This window comes from Pseudonaja textilis, chromosome 2 (assembly GCF_049901715.1).
Source record: "Pseudonaja textilis isolate UNSWEBS1 chromosome 2, rPseTex1.2, whole genome shotgun sequence".
NCBI classification, from domain to species: Eukaryota; Metazoa; Chordata; class Lepidosauria; order Squamata; family Elapidae; genus Pseudonaja; species Pseudonaja textilis.
In genome coordinates, this window is record NC_141991.1 from 122973741 (window position 1) to 122994207 (window position 20467).

At 39.8% G+C, this 20467-nt stretch overlaps 1 protein-coding gene across 4 annotated transcripts in view; it reads right to left on the reverse strand.

Moving 5' to 3' along the window:
- RAB11FIP4 (RAB11 family interacting protein 4) overlaps positions 1-20467 on the reverse strand; it is a 184345-nt gene continuing 163878 nt past the window's right edge. For all 4 annotated transcript variants that reach the window (XM_026711132.2, XM_026711131.2, XM_087925137.1 and 1 more), the window contains 10 exons: positions 19452-19586; positions 14521-14556; positions 13398-13497; positions 12857-12960; positions 11604-11744; positions 10390-10471; positions 9019-9156; positions 5494-5649; positions 4646-4789; positions 1-3012 (listed from right to left, as the gene is read on the reverse strand). In XM_026711132.2, the coding sequence (XP_026566917.2) occupies positions 2896-3012; positions 4646-4789; positions 5494-5649; positions 9019-9156; positions 10390-10471; positions 11604-11744; positions 12857-12960; positions 13398-13497; positions 14521-14556; positions 19452-19586 (1153 nt within the window). In that variant the 3' untranslated portion in view covers positions 1-2895. The remainder of the gene's footprint in view (positions 3013-4645; positions 4790-5493; positions 5650-9018; positions 9157-10389; positions 10472-11603; positions 11745-12856; positions 12961-13397; positions 13498-14520; positions 14557-19451; positions 19587-20467) is intronic.

Sequence of the window (20467 nt, forward strand, 5' to 3'; positions counted from 1 at the left end):
CTCTCTGTCAGAACTTCTCCCCCTCAATCTTCCCCAAAGTCAACATGCCTAATTCTTTCAGCTTTCAAGAACTTTCAGATACATTTTGCTTCCTGCCCTGTCCACTCAACTGACAAAGTCATCAACTCTCACCATTAAAATGTCAGCAGCATAAACCAAAAACAAGCTGGAGTAAGTAGCCTTAACCTCACTCTTGAAAGGCAACCTGTCAAAACATAAATTCTCCAGAGGTCTGTGGTTGCTACATAAAGCATCACCTCCCTTTCCAAGCAGAGAAAAGGAGCATTGCTGCAGTTTGCAGTGGGTGGATATTGTAGGGGGCAAAAAGGCTGTGTGTGTGTGTGTGTGTGTGTGTGTGTGTGTTTCCTTCAGGAGCAGGATTCCTTCCAGAAACTGGACTACTTAAAAAGAAGGTAGTGATGCAATGGATTCAGTTTCATTCTCACCAAACGCAGAAGATCAAAAGCAAAGGAGGCATTAGAAGAAGCTTAGATGTTGAATAAAAAGTAGGCTCTAGCAAGTACCACCTTGCACTAACTATTAGCTCTCTTTGCTACTAATTAGAAAACACAGCCAATAGAGACAAGGCTCTCTGCCCCCCCCATTGCTGGATGTGAACTACTAAAGCACAACATAATTTTAGAGTTTATATACCATCCTGACACATAATTTGGAAATGGGGTTTCAATGCTTAGAAACTTCAGCTGTTACAGTAATCTCAGATTCAATCTTTTTATTCTTTGAAGAGACTCTCAAATTTTACGCAGGACACCCCCAGGGGAAAAAAAGACAGCTTCATTTGAAATGTGCTTATGGAAGAAAATAATACATACGAACCAATAGAGGGTTTTTTTTTTATGTTACACAGAGCATGCAGTTCCCTTTCGCATGTGATGGGAAAGGCCATCTTGGGGCTTCCTAGATATTTTTAGGCTACAGGTCGCATCATACTTGGACACCACCTATATGGAACAGGGCTTCTGGAACCGTAATACAGATATCCAGGGAGGATATCTTGTCCCTACCTTTGGTGTGGGAAGACCTTGAAGCCTGCACACAGGTCATTACAGAATAACACACTCCTCTTCTCTCACATGCATGTGGCTGCACATATATCCATGCACCTGAATTGTTACTGTAATGCACATAAAGACTTTATCCTGGTTTTTGTCTTTTTATCAAAACCCATCTCAGATGTGGAAAAATCTTTAAGTAAAAAGGACAAAACTCATTTTCGCCACAGTCCCTGCACAAACCCTCACTTGACTTTACAGATTTCCTTACAGCTTGCCTAGGTGGCGATATACAAAAGACCAATTGGTCTTCCCACACCAAAGGTAGGCACAAGATATATCCTCATGAGGATTTGCTCTTAAAATGAATGCCCATGTTACAGAAGCAAAATTGAAAAGAAAAAGGGAGGAGGAGGAGGAGGAGATGGTGACAGTGATGATAACAAGGGCAAGAGACATGAAGAGCCTGAATCGATGTGAGAATATTTATTGATGGCACAAAGTGAGCTGAGTATTTTCCTGTAAGTGCATGAAGCTGTGATGCTCGATGAAGTCGTTTCTGGCTTTTCTGCCCTAATCACCCTCCAGTGGAGCAGGCAAAACTTTTCAGTGAAACTCCAACATTGCATCAAATAAATATTAACGTGTATAAACAAACATCTTTTCCCTAAACCTGTAAAAGAACCATTTAAAATATTGCCTTGCCCCTAAGAACAGGGTCAGGGTCACCCATGAGTGCCTAAAAAAAAATCTTTCTCCACTTCTTAACTGCTTTATTAGCAGATGGGGCTTTTGCAAATGCTGACATGAAGCAATATAAAACAAAGTGATTTAAAAACAATTGGTTTCCATTTGTTACAGTGGAAGCCCTGAATTCTCAACAATGAACAAACCCTTTGTGTGGAACCAAATAGCTACCTGAAACCACAACTTTTAATGCTGCTGCTGAAGCTGAAATAGGGCTGGGACTATTTTGTAACCCCGATGCATCTCACATTTACAATCCCAGCTCTCTCACCGCTAAGTCCTTGGTGATCTTGCGATAAAATCCAAAGCCAGAAAAAGCACCTCGGGAATAGTCAAGTTCAAGGAAATAAGGAACCTCAAGGCCCATTGTTTTCTTGGGTAGCCCAGATTCCCCTGGAATACAACAGACTGGTTATCATCCCAAAAGATTCCTAGCCAATTGGGTTTGAGATGTATAAACACTGCTTTCTGATTAAAACAGCTCAGGTTCAAGCAGAAACCTGTAAATTTTCTGGAATACCCATTTTTGCATCATACATACATTCCGATCCAAGGAGAGGATTTCAGAAACATAACTTGGGCAAAAGTTAAAAACAACACAGCCAGCAGCACCAGTGAGAATTCAACCTGATAATACAAGATATTTCTGAGATGATGACAGGGAGGCAATTCATAAGACATAAACACTCAGTATTGTTTGTAGGCTAGGAAAAGGCCTGGCACCAGTTAGTTTCCATCGTGTTTTATCTTTTCATCTAGAGGTAGTATCATTTTTTTTTTCTGTCCAGTATCTAAAACAGTGCAAATCCAGTTTCGTGATTTTTCAGTTATAATCCCTAGCCTCCCCACAGAGAAAAGGGCATGGAAAATGGATCGATGGAAATTATGAGTCACAAAATATACTAAGCTCATATAAACATGCCCTGTGTATCCACACAAGTTTTTTTTTTCCTATTTATATATATATATAATATATATATGTGTGTGTGTCTGTGTGTTTGTGTTTTGCATGTCCCGTGTATTGAGAGAGTTATATATATGTATATATTTATAAGTTCATATACACTGGCAAATAGAGATACTTGAATCTAAAGGCATCTATCTGCCCACCTCCCTTCCCTTCCCTTCCCAATCTTCAATTCTTTATTTCCAGGATGGACGGGTTGTGGTCTAGGATGGCCAGGATGATCTTGTCCATATATTGGCGCAATCTGTAGTTGATCTCCTCCTGTTCTTTGAGGGCTTCCATGAGCTGAAATGAAAAAAGAACTAGATTAAGACATCCTCTGGAGTCACAACAATAACCGAGATCCTCTGTGTCCATTTTGCTAGAGTGCTCCCAAACTTCAAAACTTGTTTTCAGCATATTTTTCTTTCCGGATTATTTTAATGGTGATTCATTTGGATGGATGGAAGAAGGGTGGCTATTTGTTCACCCTCGTTTCTACAAATTGTTGAAGCCCTCATGAATTCAACGCTACGTTTTCGATCAGAAGCATCACCTCATCCTTGTGCCTCCGTTAATTTATGCTCTTTTGTGCAGAAACTCATCGGACGCCACTGAGAATCAATTTATCCTTTGGTACGAATCTCAGTCCTTGAGCATGCAAGATGGATACAAACTCAGTCATCTGTCTTCTCACAGGGGGAAAAAAAAACACCCTAATGTGCTCTAAATCTTTTGGACAACTCGTAGAATTTTGCCACGGGTCATTGCCTTTGAGCTATTAGGGGTTGGTGCATACATTTATTAAGGTGGAAGCTGTGGCTAGGAGGGCCTTTGCTCACTTTGTGACAGTTGTACCCATACCTAGATCTGCAGATCCTGCTTGTAGTCATGCTTGCCCTAGCCAATTCCAGATTGAACTACTGCGATATGCTCCCCATGGGGTTGTCTTTAAAGAGTGCCCAGCTTCAGTTGGTGCAGAATGCAGGGGTGCAGCAGTTATATGCGCCCCCAGAGTAGCACATATGACACCTCGGCTCCACAGCATGCATTGGTTACCATGAGCTTATCAACGTGCTCAACATGGGCTCTGCTCCTCTCCAAGAGTTAAAATGCCAAGGATCGTTCACTTCTTTTAAAATGAGAAACTTCTTTTAAGATGAGAAATTTGATAACATTACTTTCCATACCACACCCAGAGTAGCTTTGGCAAACACAATTTATGCTTTATAAATACACAGTTGCCCAGCTACATCTTCAAACTACAGTATTTGATAACAAATCTCACAATCTTTGCTCAAGATTTACTTACATAACAAAGTCTGAACCAGGTTTTTTTTTTAAATAAAGGCATCGGGAATAACTTTCTGAATGTGTAATGGTCTTGCTGCACAAAGGACAGAAAGCTAAATCAAAAAGCTGTGAGCTAAATCAATTGAGACTGGAAATGAAATACCGGGGGAGGAAAAAAAGAGGAGACAGGTTGAAGGGAAGGCAGGTTAACAGAACCCAATGATATCTAATTCTGGATTGTTGCATTTTTGTATCTCTTTGCTGCCATCCAGTGGTCATACAGATTTCTACAGCCCAGGTATGATAGCCTTAAGATTCAGGAAATTCTCCTGAACAGTTCAATTCCTGTAGTGGTGCCCAGAAACAATTTTCAATGAAAAATAACTTTTGTTGTATAAAAGTACAACAGAAGAGAAATTTTTAAAAGTCAAGAATTTTAGCCAATTCTGATGCCTTTAGTGCCTCTGTATGCTGATGTCATCCAGGCTAAGTGAAAATAAAATATCCCAAAGCAAATATGGCACTTCTAAACCATGATTTTCAAGTGTCAGAGTTCCCCACCAAGTTAGGTTTTTAATTGCTGGAAGATATTTTGCCAGCCGAGTCATTTAATTAGCTGTAAAGAGATTGCTACTGGTCCCTTTACCTCATCCCTGGAGGCAGAGTCAATCTCAGCTGCCAGTGACTGGGCTTTTGTCTGCGTTGCGAAAAGGTTCTTAGCTTCATAAAGGCTGAGGCTAAGGATTTGTCCATTGAGGTCATCATTCTGGTCATGGAGTTTTTGATTCTCCTGTCGAGAGAGGAAGGAAAGAATTAAGTGATTAAGGCACCTGATTAGAGCGAGTTCTAGTCCTGCCTGAAGCACAAAGCTAGTTGGGTAATCTTGGGCCAGTTTCTCTCTGGGTCTACGACAACTCACCAAAGCCAACTTGCCATGACTAATTTGCCACGGCAAACTCACCGTGGGACAAGAGTTATGCTAATATCAAAGAAATAGTGGAATAGAAACATTAAAGAGAGGGTGCCAAGGGAGGGACAAAATGAAATGTGAATGACAAAAATTAAAATATTTCTTAAAAATGATTTTAAGTAATTAAACTGAATTGTTGAATTGTCCTGTGGCAAGTTGGACCTCGTGAGCTGGCCATGATGAATTGGCCATGGCGAGTTGTCCCATTCTGCCTTAAGAAGCAGGCAAGCACAAATCACTTCTAAAATCTTGCCAAGAAAGCTGTCCAGGACCCTGTCCAGGCAATCACCAAGACTGGAAGACTGACTTGAAGGCATTTGCACAGACGCGCACACAGACGCGGGATTCAACCGGTGTAATAATCGTTTCGGTGAGCGCACGCGCTTTGCTATTGCTATTTGTAATCCCAGACTATCAAAAGCTCAAGGGGAGCTGAGGAATCCTTGGGCTTCCTACTGCTTAGCTGCTTTGGAGAGAGAAGGTTCGGGTTGCTCCCTCCTCCTTCAGCCCCAGCTGTACCTCACCTGTTTTAAACGTTTAATTTCATGTTCCATTTCCACTTCTCTCGTCTTGGCGTTGAATTCACTCAAGCTGGAAGAGCTTCTTCCTCGGCCAGGACGCTCACAATCAAGCTTGTACAGCTGAAGGTGTTCCAGCTCCTTTCTCAGATCCTCAATGAGCTGCAGAAAAAGGCAGGACACAATGAGCCGTTGTGGCTAGGAGGACATCAGGATAATCTGGGGTACAAAGCCAATTCTGTCCCTCTGATTAAAATTAAGATCTAATGTAGGGACATGAGGAGTCTTAGGAGTGTTCTCAGCTTCAGTGCTCATCTTTTGTTGAGATACAGGTAGTCCTCAACTCACAACAGTTCATTTTGTGACCATTCAAAGTTACAACGGCACTTAAAAAACTGACTTGACCCCTGTTCACACTTACAACTATTGCAGCATCCCCATGGTCACATGATCAGAATTTGGATGTTTGGCGACTGGCTCATATTTATACAGTGTCCCGGGGTCAAGTGACCTTCTGTGACAAGCAAATTCAATCAGGAAGCCAGATTCCCTTAACAACTGTGTTACTAACTTAGCTGCAGTGGTTCACTTAAGAACTGTGGCAAGAAAGGTCATAAAACAGGGCAAAACTCACTTAACAACTGTCTCACTTAGCAACAGAAATTGGGGATTCAATTGTGGTTGTAAGTCGAGGACTACCTGTACTAGTTATGATGGTACTAGTTATGACGGTACCTGAACCAAAATTGTAATGGTTGTTCCTATGCTGGCAACCTATTTGGGCTATTGAAATGACCTGTGTCATGCCCCTGCTGGACTCTGATTCCGAGGGGGAGGTCGAGCAGCTGACAGGGAGTGGCAGTGTAGCTCCAGAAGCTGTGGAAGAAACTGGGGAAGGGCACAGTCTGGCTGGGCCTTCAGAGGAAGACCCAGGGCCACCTCCTCTTCATCCAGATGGACTTGCATCTGGCTGGCAAACTGTACTCAATGAGTAGTCCTTAATGGGTCTAAGTCTGCATGGAGGGAAGTAAGCAGTGGGGTGCCACAAGGTTCCATCTTAGGCCCAGTACTCTTCAATATCTTCATTTTTAGACTTAGATGAGGGAATAGAAGGGGAACTTACCAACTTTGCAGATGATACTAAGCTGGCAGGAATAGCTAACACCCAAGAAGATAGGCTCAAGATCCAGAGGAATCTTGACAGACTAGAACACTGGGCCATATCTAACAAAATGAAATTCAATGTAGAGAAAAGTAAAGTCCTACACTTAGGCAAGAAAAACCAAAAGTGCACATATAGACTGGATGAAACCAGGCTCAATAGCAGTAACTGTGAGAGGGATCTTGGAGTCTTAGTGGACAACCAGCTAAATATGAGCCAGCAGTGTGCAGCAGCAGCCAAAAAAGCTAATGCAATCCTAAATTGTATTAACAGAGGGATACAGTCAAGATCAAGGGAAGTACTAATACCACTCTATAAAGCCTTGGTGAGACCACACCTAGAGTACTGCATCCAGTTTTGTTCACCACATTATAAAAAAGATGTTGAGACTCTAGAAAAAGTACAGAGAAGAGCAACCAGGATGATGAGGGGACTGGAGGCTAAAACATACAACGAACAGTTACAGGAACTGGGCTTGGCTAGTCTAGTAAAGAGAAGGACCAGGGGAGACATGATAGCAGTCTTCCAATATTTGAGGGGCTGCCACAGAGACAAAGGGGTCAAACTATTTCTAAAGCTCCTGTAGGCCAGACAAGGAATAGTGGATGGAAACTGAACAAGGAGAGATTTAATGACAGTGAGAACAATCAATCAATGGAACAGCTTGCCCTTGGAAGTTGTGGGAGCGCCATCACTTGAGACTTTCAATAAGAATTGGACGGCTATTTGTCAGAAATAGTGTAGGGTCTCCCGCTTGGGCGGGGGTTGGACTAGATGACTACAAGGTCCCTTCCAACTCTGATTATCTGTTATCTGTTCTCCTAGGACACGCAGGGAAGAACGGAGAAGGGAGCAACGTGAATTACATGGTTTATGGGGGAGGAAAGGGCCCTGACTCCCTTCGTTAGCTGCAGCTGAGAAAACAGGATTTAAAAAGGGCGTTTGTGCACAGCAAAGCATGAATTATTTTTGTTTGTCAAGTCTAATCTGGGTTCCTGAGTCCTCCCAACTGTGTGTGTGTCGCTATCTGTTGAAGTCTGCAATTCCTTATTCTGACCTGTCTCATTAATTGCCACAGCATGATTTGTGTTGGTTTTTATTTATAATCTATATGTACTTTGGGTTCAGACTGAATTTCTTCCCTTTAAAAAACTGTTCCTAGGAGAGTTTTTTCTCCAGCCGATGATAACCTGACATTGGGAGCCAAGTTGGAGGTACTAAAGGGACTTTACCTACTTTTGTGACTTTGTTGCTTTTGTGCGATGCCCCGGGTCATCACAATTTTGGAAAATTCAGTTAGTTCAAAACAGGGCACAGCTAGCTTGCTTACAGAGACCAGTTCAGTACTACCATGGAAGTAGCTGTCAGTCTACTTCCAGACCTTCTATAATCTATTCCTATTAATCTTTAAACCCCTAACTGACTTATTGAAGTAAATGTTCTGACTTTAAGTCATTTAGAGGTTTATAGGTTAACATAATCCAGGTTATCTATCTGGAGCCTGGATTTTCTCCTGAGGCCTTTTTTCAGCTTCCTATGTTCAACGAGGCAAGATGAGTGGCAATCGGTGATGGAGTTTGCATTATGCAGTTTGCACAGTGGAGTTTGCCTGAATAATCTTTACTGGACAGGTTTTACACCTTTAATGTTTTATGGCTATTTTGTTTTTATTGTATGTTCCATTTATTGCCATTGATTTTGCTGCTTCTGATTTTTATCTTATTTCTTGTATTGTTCTCTACATAAGATTTCCTCTTTTTATATTGCTTCAGGCAGCATCTACACAGACTTATTTTGTATTCCTTTTCATCTGCTCTTTTATAGAGGTTGATTTGGTGTATGTTTTAAACAATGGTACATCATTCGGAGGACATCTGCTATTGGACAGTATTAGAAATATTGCCTAATTTTTTCATTACAGGAAAAGGCATTATAAGACAAGAGAAGTAATAGTCACAAAAATCAAGGCTGGAAAAAAAAAACACCTCAAGGACAGTATTTTACAGGTCTTTTTCTAAGCCTAAAGGCTGTCTATAGAAATGTCATAACAGAGTACATACAAAGAACAATTTCAATTTCAATCAATTTCAATTTCAGTCAATTCAAGTTTCAACTTTCCAGATTTATCACCATGAAATCCTCTGGGAATAATCACTATAGCACATCTAAAAGGTTTTTAGGAATGCATTTTTGAAAACAGTTGCTAGCCAGCCATTATTCCTAACAACCCCTGCTTCAGTGACACAAGGCAAACCACATTTTGTTTTAATTTTGAAAACACGATTTTGTTTAATCTTGGTATAAAACATCAGCATCAAGAAAGGACATGGAAGACGTACTAGTTGTGTGCCACCAAAATTGTTACCAACCTCCTGAGTGGCTTCTCTCTCCTTGTTAAATTCCAGCCGGTTCTGCCTCAATTTGTCCATCATCCTTTTGTACAAATCCATTTCATCTTTCAACCTCAGACTGGTATCTTCTAATCTGTCAGACATTCGCTGCTTCTCCTGATGAATGTGAAAAGAAGGTTACAAACTGCCAGCCATTCTAATGGGAGTTTTCAGGGAATAGGAGACTATCATTTCAGGGACTTGACGGAAGAAATTTGCATAGGCATGTAGAAAACCATCATGGTAGGTTAGAATCTTTCAGGAAAATAGGCTAATTTTTTTCAAAAAAAAATAAAAATTCTGGGTATGTTCAACGTTTGGTACTTTATGAAGAGAAACATGATTAAGCCATGCAATCGGTTGCTCAGCCCTCAGATTATCACTTCAGTTCATGGAATAAGTTAGTTTTGGATCAGCAGAACAAGACAGACAATGGTTGGCTGTTTTCTAAATGTCAACGAGACTGCTATATTGCCTTTTGTTTTTTAAACTGTATACCTCTTTCTCTTTGAAGTTGTTGCCAGCTCTGTCCAACTATAACTTTTTTACTGTTCCCCTTGTTTTTTCATGTTTTGCAATTTCATCATTCCCTCAAACTACCTGAACATACTATTTACCTTTTTCTCTATTTATTCATTCTGTGTTCATTCTTGATACTAACTCTTCTAGTTTTACCACACATTCTTCTTAAGTCATTCCCAGTGCAATCAATTCTCCATTCTGTACAAGGCGAACAGAAATGTTTTTACACATAACAGTTTTGGCTTCCTTTGACTGACCTACAGTCATCCCTTGCAAGAAAGACCATATACTAACTCTAAATGTAACTGTAAAAGTTTCCATGCTGCCAATCTGTGTGTCAGTTGCAGCCAATTCAAACAACTGACCAGACAAAAGATAACAATACTATATCTAAGGGCTGCTTCCTCAAGGTATTTCTGATAACCTATTTGTCTCCTATGATTGCTTCTACTTAGAAATCCCCTTTCCTGGTTTTCTGGTCAAACATGTTGGCTCCACTAGCATCAGTCCTGCTCAGGTAACATCATTAAAAAATAAATAAATGCAAGATTGAAAGCATTTTAAAAGCCCAGAACCCTACTAAACAACTCTGCCTCATTTTATTATTCTTGTCTTACTCCATCAATGTAGAAGGACTAAAGGCCAAGATTTTAATACTGTTTTGTATACGTTTTGCTTCCACAGCCTGATCACAGCAGTACTGCTGCAATGGAATGCTATGTCTTGACCTACAAACCAGATAATTAAAAATCAAGCAGGCTAGGCTGAGACTACAGGCTGGCTTGGAATAGGGGGATTATATTAGCAAACATGTGCAAACTCTGTTACCTCGTCCAGTTTCTCCGTTTGTGATTTGAGTCGTAGGACAGTAGTTTTGAGTTCACAGTTTTCCTCTTCCAGTTGCTGAACCCTGAAGGTTAAGGCAGAAGTTTGGTAATTGAATGTCTAAGGAAAAAAAGCTGTTTATCTGTTCTGCTAGGATACAGCTGAGTTTGATTCACCATAAGAAAAGACAATGGTAAAAGCAACCACATATCAATTCTGGAAAGTACTCAAGTTTCTTAATAACTGGTGAATTTTTGAAAACGTAATTTTCTCATATTCTAAGACGCATCAAATAATTGAAGAAATCAATCTTTTTAAGGGCGTAGTTCATACTCCATTTCCCTTGCTTGGGTATGCATTCCCAGCCATCCCCAGAAATATGAATACCCAGAAAAAATGAACATGTGATGATACACATGTAGCAAACTGAAAAACCCAATGAGAGGCTATATAGTTTAGGATTATTCAGATTGGATAATCCTTGGATATAGTTTAGGATTAATAAAATGGGCAGCATTGATAGTGAGATGAGAAACATATAAATTTAATACATAAAGAAAAATTAAGTGGGGCAGAGTTTCTACTCTTCATTCAGCCATAAATCTAAAAGCAGTCACTCTTATCTCTGCCTAATCTGGAGTAAAAAAAAAAAAATCACCCAATTGATGTTACCAATAGGGATGGCTATCATTATGTGTAGGATGCTTCTCCGTTCCCTGTAGTCATATTTATATTTAATTATTTTAATACTTTTTTAGGCTTTATTGTTTTATTGTGCACTGCACAGAATCACCCTTGTGAAGATGAGTGGCTATGTAAATTTGATAAATTATTGCTCTGAGTATCTGGAAAGGAGTGGGCTTCTTAGCCACTGCATGGGGTAAAACAGTGGTTCCCAACTTTTTTTTCGCCCCGCACCCCTAAAGAAATTTTACTCGAACCTCGCACCCCCTGGAATAAAAATGCCAACATATAGCCAATATCCTATTATTTACCTGGACTTTTCTCGCACCCCCTGGAATATCGTCTCGCACCCCCAGGGGGTGCGAGCACCCCAGGTTGGGAACCCCTGGTGTAAAAGGAGAAACCATGGCAAGTGTGCATGTCATGGAACCCCTCTTAATCTGAGATAGAGGGAGGGTGGGTGGGAATCAAGAAGCCTTCTGGCCACTTCGAGACAAAGCCAAAGGTAGTTTAAAACAGGAGTGGGCTGTTACCGTGTGTTTAGCAGCTCAATCTCCGTGCTCTTCTCCTTCTCATACTTGCTGTAGGCTTCTCTGTGCCTCTTGATCTCTTCTTCCAGGGTCTGCTGAGCTGAAGTCTCCTGGTCTTTCAGCAGTTCTTCCAACTCATGCACTCTGGTGTAATTAAGCCACATAGATTTCACTCAGTTTGGTAGCAGCATATCAGAATGACTTTAGCTATCCCACTGGATTTAGCATTTCCTACGAAGGTGATTTTCTTCTTTAGATGGCCTTCTCCAATTTCCTGCCACAGATACAGCCCCTTGCTGAGCATTCACGACACTCTGTTTACTAACATTTCTGCAAATAATAGGAGGTCCTCCCATTCCCAAGACTCTGAAACAACAGTCCAAAAACGTTTAGTTCTCTCTCTTCTGATGACATCGTTACATCACTTGAGACCTCTTGCAAAGACCTAGAAGGCCCCCAAACTCTAAGTTGCCCCACTCCCTCAATGGAAAACACTGACCTGATATGATGTTTTGACACATTAAACTGCCAAATACATCTAGAAAATATCCTTCTCTTTCTTGCACGGAAAAAAATAAAAATAAAACATTGCTTCTTTTGTCCACCATAATGCACGTTCACTAGCCTTTCTCTCTTGAGAGCACCTTCTCTGTTAATCCAGAGGGCCAAAGAAAAACATTACTGAAGGAGACTTTCTCTCCAGTTTATAGGCAGTCCTTGATTTACAACAATTTGTTTAGTAACCGTTCAAAATTACAACGGCATTGAAAAAGTGACTTATGGCTGTTTTTCACACTTATGACTGTTGCAGCATCTCCACGGTCACATAATCAAAATTCAGGCACTTGGCAACTGATCCATATTTATGACCATTGCAGGGTCCTAGGGTACTGTGATCCCCTTTTGCAACCTTCTGCAAGCAAAGCCCATGGGGAAGCCAGATTCACTTAATATCTACGTTACTAACTTAACTGCAGTGATTCACTGCGACTTAACTGTGGCAAATAAAGTCTTAAAGGGGGGCAAAATTCAGTTAGCTGTCTCATTTAACATCAGACATTTTGGGCTCCACTGTAGTTGTACATCAAAGACTACCTGTATAACATTGCCCCATTTTCAAGCAATCATGATTCAAGTCAGAAACTTTTTTATTTTCGAAAGCAGATGGGAAATAAGTTAAAACTGGAGAATTCTAATGAGAGCTCCCAGTTTCTGCAAACTGGCAAAAGCCCAGGGTAGGTAGCAGATTAAATTACCTGTGAACAAGCTGTGTATTCTCCTGCTTCAATTTGCTCTTCATGTCCCCGTTTGTTACAGTATCATTTTCCAGCTCTGTCACTTTTTTTTCTAAGTAAGTCACCTACAAAAGAAAATCGGATGTGAGCTGGTTAAGCCCCTAGGAAATTAAGGAGAGGAGAATGGTCAGAATGGGTCTCATCCACTCCTTGAGTATCAGACTATCTTTCTAGACAAACTTTGCATAATTCTTGCATTCTTCCGTCTTTGATCTAATTAAATCACTTATCGGTTTTCATACAAATTAAGCCTAGATTATACAAGTACAGACTTCCCAGACTTCCTCACCAGATAATTTAATAATTCCTCACCAGATAATTCAATGTTTCAAATATGTGCTTGCAACTGCAACTCACAGAGTTTTTGTATTGATCTAGATCAGTGATAGCAATCCTTGGTGTGTCAAAAGTCTGGAAAATGCCTTCATTCTTTCTCTTTTGTACATCAACCAATTCCTCAGTGTTGTTTTTTTTTTCTTAAGTGGGATGCAGAACAGCTTACCTTTTCGGTGATATCATTGTCACACGAATCTATGCTGTCTCTGAATAGATCCTCCGTGCTACCATTACTACTGCTGAAGTTGCTGTTGTGAAAAAGCTGCCTGTAAAGAAAAGATTAAAGACCCTTTGGAAAACACCTGTTGCAAAAAGGATTCCAGAACATGATTTCATTGGGATTTCTGCATTTAGAAGGATAGGGTGGTCTGAATGGTCTCAACTCTGTAATTCAGGAGGAGGGGGGAAGCTTCCAGTGTTGACAAACAACTGAAAAGTGTCACTAGCATCCAGTGCAAATATTTCATATTATGTAATTCTAAAATGACTTTTTAAAATAAGGGCAGGGACGTGAACTTGCAGAGAGTGAATGGCCCAAGGTGACCCAGCTGGCTTTCATGCCTAAGGCGAGGCCTGAACTCATAGCCTCCCACTCTCTAGCCTGGTGCCTTAAGCACTAGACCAAGTTGGCTGGCCTGAGAGTAGGGTGCAGGGCCCCCCTCACTGCATTCTGCCCACTTTGTACAGTGCTGAGATATCCTTTATTTTCACAGCGGAAGGAAAGAAAACCTTAGCAAATGCAAAATCATGATAATTGAATCACAACTGTCCTGTGTAACCATCTTAATTGCTTATCTACTCACTGAGGATTTTTTTTCCCTCAAGGAGAAGATTCTTCCCCCACCACCACTTCCCAGGCAACATCTCAGAGAACAGAGGTCATGCCCAGTCCATGGACCGGCACTGGGCCGCAGCATGCCAGCAACCTGTCTGCGCAAATAAGCAAAGCCCAATCTGCGGGATGCAGGCAGCCTGCAAAACCACACCCATCCGGTCCGCAGAAAACCCTCGCTCCTTGGAACCTGTCCCTGGTACCCAAAAAGTTGAGGGCCACTGTCATAAAACACAAAAAAACTAAATTTGCTTAGCTTCTGCCATTTTAGTTCTGATATGATGAAGTACCTCGAGACAGAAAAATGTTGCCCTTTGCTACAAGTCAAAAAGTGCCCTGATACAATTGAATGTAGACATTATTCAAACCATGTGGCTCTTCCTTCCCCATGGAATTGTCTAAATGTGCTTGCAGCTGTAAATGGTTAGATTTGATAATAATCCGCCATGTCTCTTACCTGCCAAAAGCTGTACTAGAGATCTTTCTGTTGGGGCTGGAATAAAAAAAAAATAGATGCAAGAGATTTTAATTGCAATAAATGTTCCCATTCCAATAATTTTGGAATACAGCTGAGTCATTAAAACATAATAAAACTACAACCTCAAACCCTTGTATTAAGACAGCAAGCCCACAGAATTTGATGGGTAGGCTCCTGAATCCGGTATGGAGGCCTGTACCACAGTTATCTGCTCACAATTAGACCCTTTTTACACCAGGCTGGGGTAAGCAGCATTTAAAAGATTGAGAGTTATCACTCAGCTTCCAGACCTTATGAAAGGACAAAGAAGGCCACTTAGTGATGCTTTAATAACACATCAGAAGTGATGTGAACAACCCCTTTTCGGTTCAGTTTTTTTTATTTTGGAGGAGTTCAAAATGGGGTGGCAATCTTGAAATCGCTTAAAACCTTTTAAAATGCCCCCAAAATGCAACACTATACTGGGAGTAGGTCCCAATTGGCATGTTGTGGGGAGCTGCACCATGTTCAGTTTCCCCCATTGCCTATTTCTGAGAACAGGTAGCTACTGGGTAACTTCAAGATGCAGTATAGATTGATTGTGCTGTATCTATATAAGAAGGGCCTTGCCTGATCAGTCCAAATGTGTATCTAATCCAGCATCCTGGGCCCTTCCAGTTTTTTCTGGAAGCTGACAAACATCACTTCACTAATATCCTGCCGCTCTTGCTTCCCAGATCCTCAAGCACTCAAGAGTAATTATATTTTTGCTTCTGAAAACATGTTCCCTTATAACTGATTGTCACGGATGATTTTATCCTCCATGATTTTTATTCTCTTTTAAAACTATTCTCATTGATTACCATCGTCATAACATATAGCAGTGACTTTGATAGTTAATGTGCAAAGCAACTTTTTAAAAAATTATCAAAGGAGTAAATACATTCATCATTGAAAAGCACTGAACAACGAGAGCAACTTTTATATGTTAAATCTGTTACACATAGTTCCATGGCGATTAAAAAAACTTGGATGACTGATTTCTGAAATGAAAAGTTAAAACTGCCAAAGAGATTTGGAATCTTTTTTTAATTTGGGGGGGGGGGAGGAGTGGGAGGTTTTGTATATTGAGATGTGCATTTTATCATTGTATTCTTTTATTTTCATTTTCGTTATTGTTAGCTACCAAGTTCACTGTCCTTTTGGATGGAAAGATGGGTGCAAGATAAATTCTGAGGAAGAAGGGTAGATAAAAAAATATGAAATATAAATAAATACATATATAAAAACCAACACTTGCAAGGGTTTTACTTGATGAAACTAAGAATAATGGCCGGAAGGGTGCAATTCATAGGCTGGTGGCAAAGTAACCGAAACAGAACAATTCTGAAAATAAATCTCAGTATAAAATAGAAGAAGAAAAAGAGCCAACGAGGCAGGCCCTGTTCCACTATGGGGAGTGGGGAGAAACTAATATTCTTTCTGTCAGTAAATGATCAGGGTTCATCCATAAATGGGAATCTCAAATAATCAGAATCTTCCAGGCTCAGACTGAGTTCACAGTGGTAACACAGTGGTAATGTATCTTGGGACTGAGCGTAAGATAGGTGTAAAAAAAGACAAATGGTGAAGTTATATCAATAATAACAGTCTCATCCTAAGGCACAAAATCTTACACATTTTCCCCTAAACTTGGTCAGGGACTGAACCTGGAATTTCCAGGCAAAAGAGGGGTGGGGAGAAGATACATGAATTCTATCACGCTGTCCCTTCTATTAACTATTTAAAAGGCTGTTACATGAATGATGGGGAAAAGGCCAATCACTATATATTCACATAAAGCACAGGGGGAAATACTGTCTTTAGACAGATATACCAAAGAGTGACTCATTTTCCAGTGCCACAGTAAACACCAGCCTTTTTAGCATTGTTCCAGCATTAAGACAATACAATATAAACCGAGCTTCAGCTAAAGTCTTTGGCAGCATTTAGTGTGGGGATAAGAAGCTGAAACCTTACACGGACACAGGAGCTGAGTCGTGTAGCCATCAACACACATGTATGTACTGTAGACCAGGGGTCTCCAACCTTGGCAACTTTAAGACTTGTGGACTTCAACTCCCAGCTTTGCTGGCTGAGGAATTCTGTGGGTTGAAGTCCACAAGTCTTAAAGTTGCCAAGGTTGGAGACCCCGCACTGTAGACTACAGATATTCAGAAACCCCAAAGCTTGAATCAAATCAGCAAGGCCAATTTTTTTTTAATAAAAGTTTTATTTAAGTTTTCACAAAACATACAAATACAAATAAAATATCTTTTTTTGAGAACAGTGTGCCCCCGGGTTATCATTTCTCCATACAGACATAAACTCAATGCATATTTATCTTATATATTTTCTCATAAAACAAATTTTCCCCTGTAATTGCTAGACTGGAGTGTAACACCTTTGTATCTTTTTTTCAAATCTTGTTTAAAAGTTTAAGGTACACCTTTACAGTTATAACATTCAATTTCTAACATCTATTTTATAACACATACCTATTTTCAATCGAATTCTGCTTGGTACATTCCCTTAAACATACACACTAAATTTTTAAAAGAAAAAAGTATATATGTATATATGTATATATACCTGTGTATATATGTATAACAATAGTAAATGGAATAATTATTCTATTCAAGTACAGCTCTGCCATTAATATTAATAACAATCTTTTACATTTCTATTTTTTTAACAAACAGTACCTAGTAATATCAGTTGTCTTTCACTTTCATCTATATTTCACATTTTACTTATTACTGTCTTTAAATAAAAAAACCAAACAATAGTTATTAACAGTAGTCAATAAAGTTATTATTCTTATTCAAGTTCATCTTGTCAACTGATAAAAATCTTCCGTTTCTTTTCAGGTTTTTTTTTTAAAAAAATTTTTAAATCATTGAGAGCCTTGTTATCTTTACAAACAAATATTCCACTACACATCAATATAATTTTTTTCTATCACTTTAATCATCTAACATATTTTCTAACCCTTTTCTATTTCTAATATAATACCATCCCATGCACCCTTGCAGAATCCTCTCCTTAAGTTAAATTTTAACCATTGTCTCTGTGTCTTTTAAATAGGTTTATACCTTTAATTCTTGTACGCTTTTCCTGTACCTCTATATCTTGTTTCTGTCCTTTGTAGCTTCTTTTCCTTTTCCTTTTCCCTCTCTTCTTCTCCCTTCCCTTTTTATTCCCTTTTCTATCTGATTCTCCCTTCTGTGATCCTCCTTTCTGCTTCTTCCTGATATTATGATTACTTTTCAAATTACTCTTTTTTTTGGTTGTTGCTTCAATGCTTAAGTTTTTAACTCCCTTTCACCCCTTTCCCTTTTTTACCCCGCTTAAAATTGCTTGATCATTAAAGATGGCTTCTTTGTTGTCCCGTCCTTCTTGTTCTGCCAGCATTTCTTGTTGTTTTTCATAGTTCAAGATCTCCATTTCTAAAAATTGAAATACGAAGCCAAAAGATCCTCTTCCCTCTTGTGCTTCTTCTTTTTGTTCTTTAAGTCTCATTTTTAACTCTTCAAGAAGTGATGCCATTTAAAAAAATTTTAAACAACTCCCAATTGATTTTATTTTGTTTCATTAGGATTCTCCATCCAAAGTTCCAAGAGTCATCCAATAATCCAAAACTGTTTCTTGCTTCTTTTCTCACTTTCTCTTTCCAGGGGCTTTGTTATCTTGTAACAAAGTTTCAGCTACAATGTATCTTTTGCAAGCCTTGTTAAAATTCCACTATCGATTTTTTAAGTTCCAGATGGTCTCCTCCATTTTCCAGATTCCACCCTCTTTTTTCCTTTTTCCCTCCACTGCTTTCTTTCTTTTTTTGAAGAAAATTTTTAAAATTATCCAAGAATCTTTATCCCTTCGACACTTTGTTTTCAGCTAGAAATAGCCTGTTAATGTCAAAGTGGATTAATATCAATTTCTTATTCAAATCTCTTCTTCTTAGCGTTCCAAGTCAATTAAAACTGTCAATGTGAGAGGAAAAAAAGCCAATTCCATTTCCTTTCCCTTTCTCTTTTGCTGCTTAAAATCTTTTTTAGGAATAGTATTAGTCTTTAAAATTCAGGTTCCAGGTACCTTAAATAGATGTTCTCCATTCAACCCGGTCAGTCAAACTTTCTCCTTTAAACTTCCTCCTGCACAATCTTGTCCGGTCAAGTTCTTCTTTGAGGTGGCCATTTCTGACCACTGCTGCAACCGCCTTTGGGAAAGGGAGTAATGGCCAGCCAAGGAGGAGAGATGCGTCTCTCCTCAACCCCTCTAGTGGCTCCCCCTTCTTCACTACCTCTATAGGGTGGCTTCAGCCCCGAATCTGGGTGGCTCGGGGCGCTCCAGCGGCGAGCACTGATCAAAACCGTGCACAATTGCTATTTTGATCCGTTGCCGAAGAAGCCCAAACCGGAAGTCCAGCAAGGGCAATTTTTGATCGGTGAGACATGCTGGCTTATTTCACAAAACTGTTGAGGCACTAGTGCTTTCCTCGATGATTAAAAAATGTATCCTTTCAAGAGAGCCCATCCTTCTAACAACAAGAAATAGATTTTGCTTACTAAATTATAAATTGAATAGCCAACTTCTACTGAGTATCTCTCAAAAGGGATTTGCAAATGCAAAAAGCATTCAGTTAAAAGGCTAAATTCACTCTACAAGTTTACTTAGAAGCAAGGACAACTAGGTTCAATAGGACTATCATGAAAGTGCATGTAGCCCTGTAACAACAAAATAATTGGTTAACTACCACCAATATAAAGGGTCTTACCCTGGCAAAGCTTGTTTCACTAAACAAAACAAACAAACAAACCAGAGATAGCTGAATATACTCATTCCCAACATTCTTTTCAGCAGATTCTTAGTGAAGCTTCATTGGGCTTACATACCTGTTGCCTTTTAGGTTTTTCAGCCTGGCTTCCAAATCATTAAGGAGGTTGATTTTCTTGCAGCACTGGGTGCAGTAGACATCTAAGAGCTCACTGTTATAGATATGCCTCATTTTCCGTGGGGTCTGACCAGCACTGTTGGTAGAAAGACAATGAGTTACTAAATTAGATCCTATAGGCATTATGAGGTCAAGCTAAGTTTTGGTTGCTTTTGTTTTATTTTCACATGAAACTCTGTACTGCTCCTTATGGCCATAAATACAGTAGTTGCTTTTTAAAATCCCCTTATTCAAAGATTTACAGGCATTTCCTTACTCTCAGAATGCCCCTGATATGTCTGTATATACATTCCACTTTTTTTTTAAAATCCAAAGGGGAGACTTTCAACCAAAATGTCTCTCTTCAAGCATTTAGTGACTATAAATTAACACTTATTATTTATATCATTTTTTTAATGTGGACTTCAGAATTAATAGCGGTGATATTCTCAGCCATGTTCCTTTAAGGAAGATTATTCAGGTAGCCAGCCTCTGGGAACAACCCACTTCCTTCAGTACATCAATTCTCTCTCAGGAGGAAAACCAGGAGGAAACAAAATTGTGAGAATTTTCCTCCAGATGGAAGGAGGCAGAATGAATTTGACTTTCCACTATTTTTCTCAATGTCAGTTCTGCTCATAGGCATAAGTAGAGCTCTCTAGATCAGTCTTTCTCAACCAGGACAACTTTAAGATATCTTGAAGTTGTCATGGTGGAGAAAGACTGTTCTAGATCAAGCGTGTCACACTCACTGCATCACGTTGCCATCACATGATGTTTCATGACATTTTTCCCATTCGCGGAGCTGGGGTGGGCATGGCCTGTGTATGATGCATCCAAGCTACAGGCTGCCAGTTTGACACCCCTGTTCTAGATCATCAGATAAACCCCATCAGATGCCCCGCTCCCCCAGCCTCTAATAATGAGAGAGATCTGGTGTTAAGTACTTTCATCACCCGGCACCAACTGAGGGCAGCT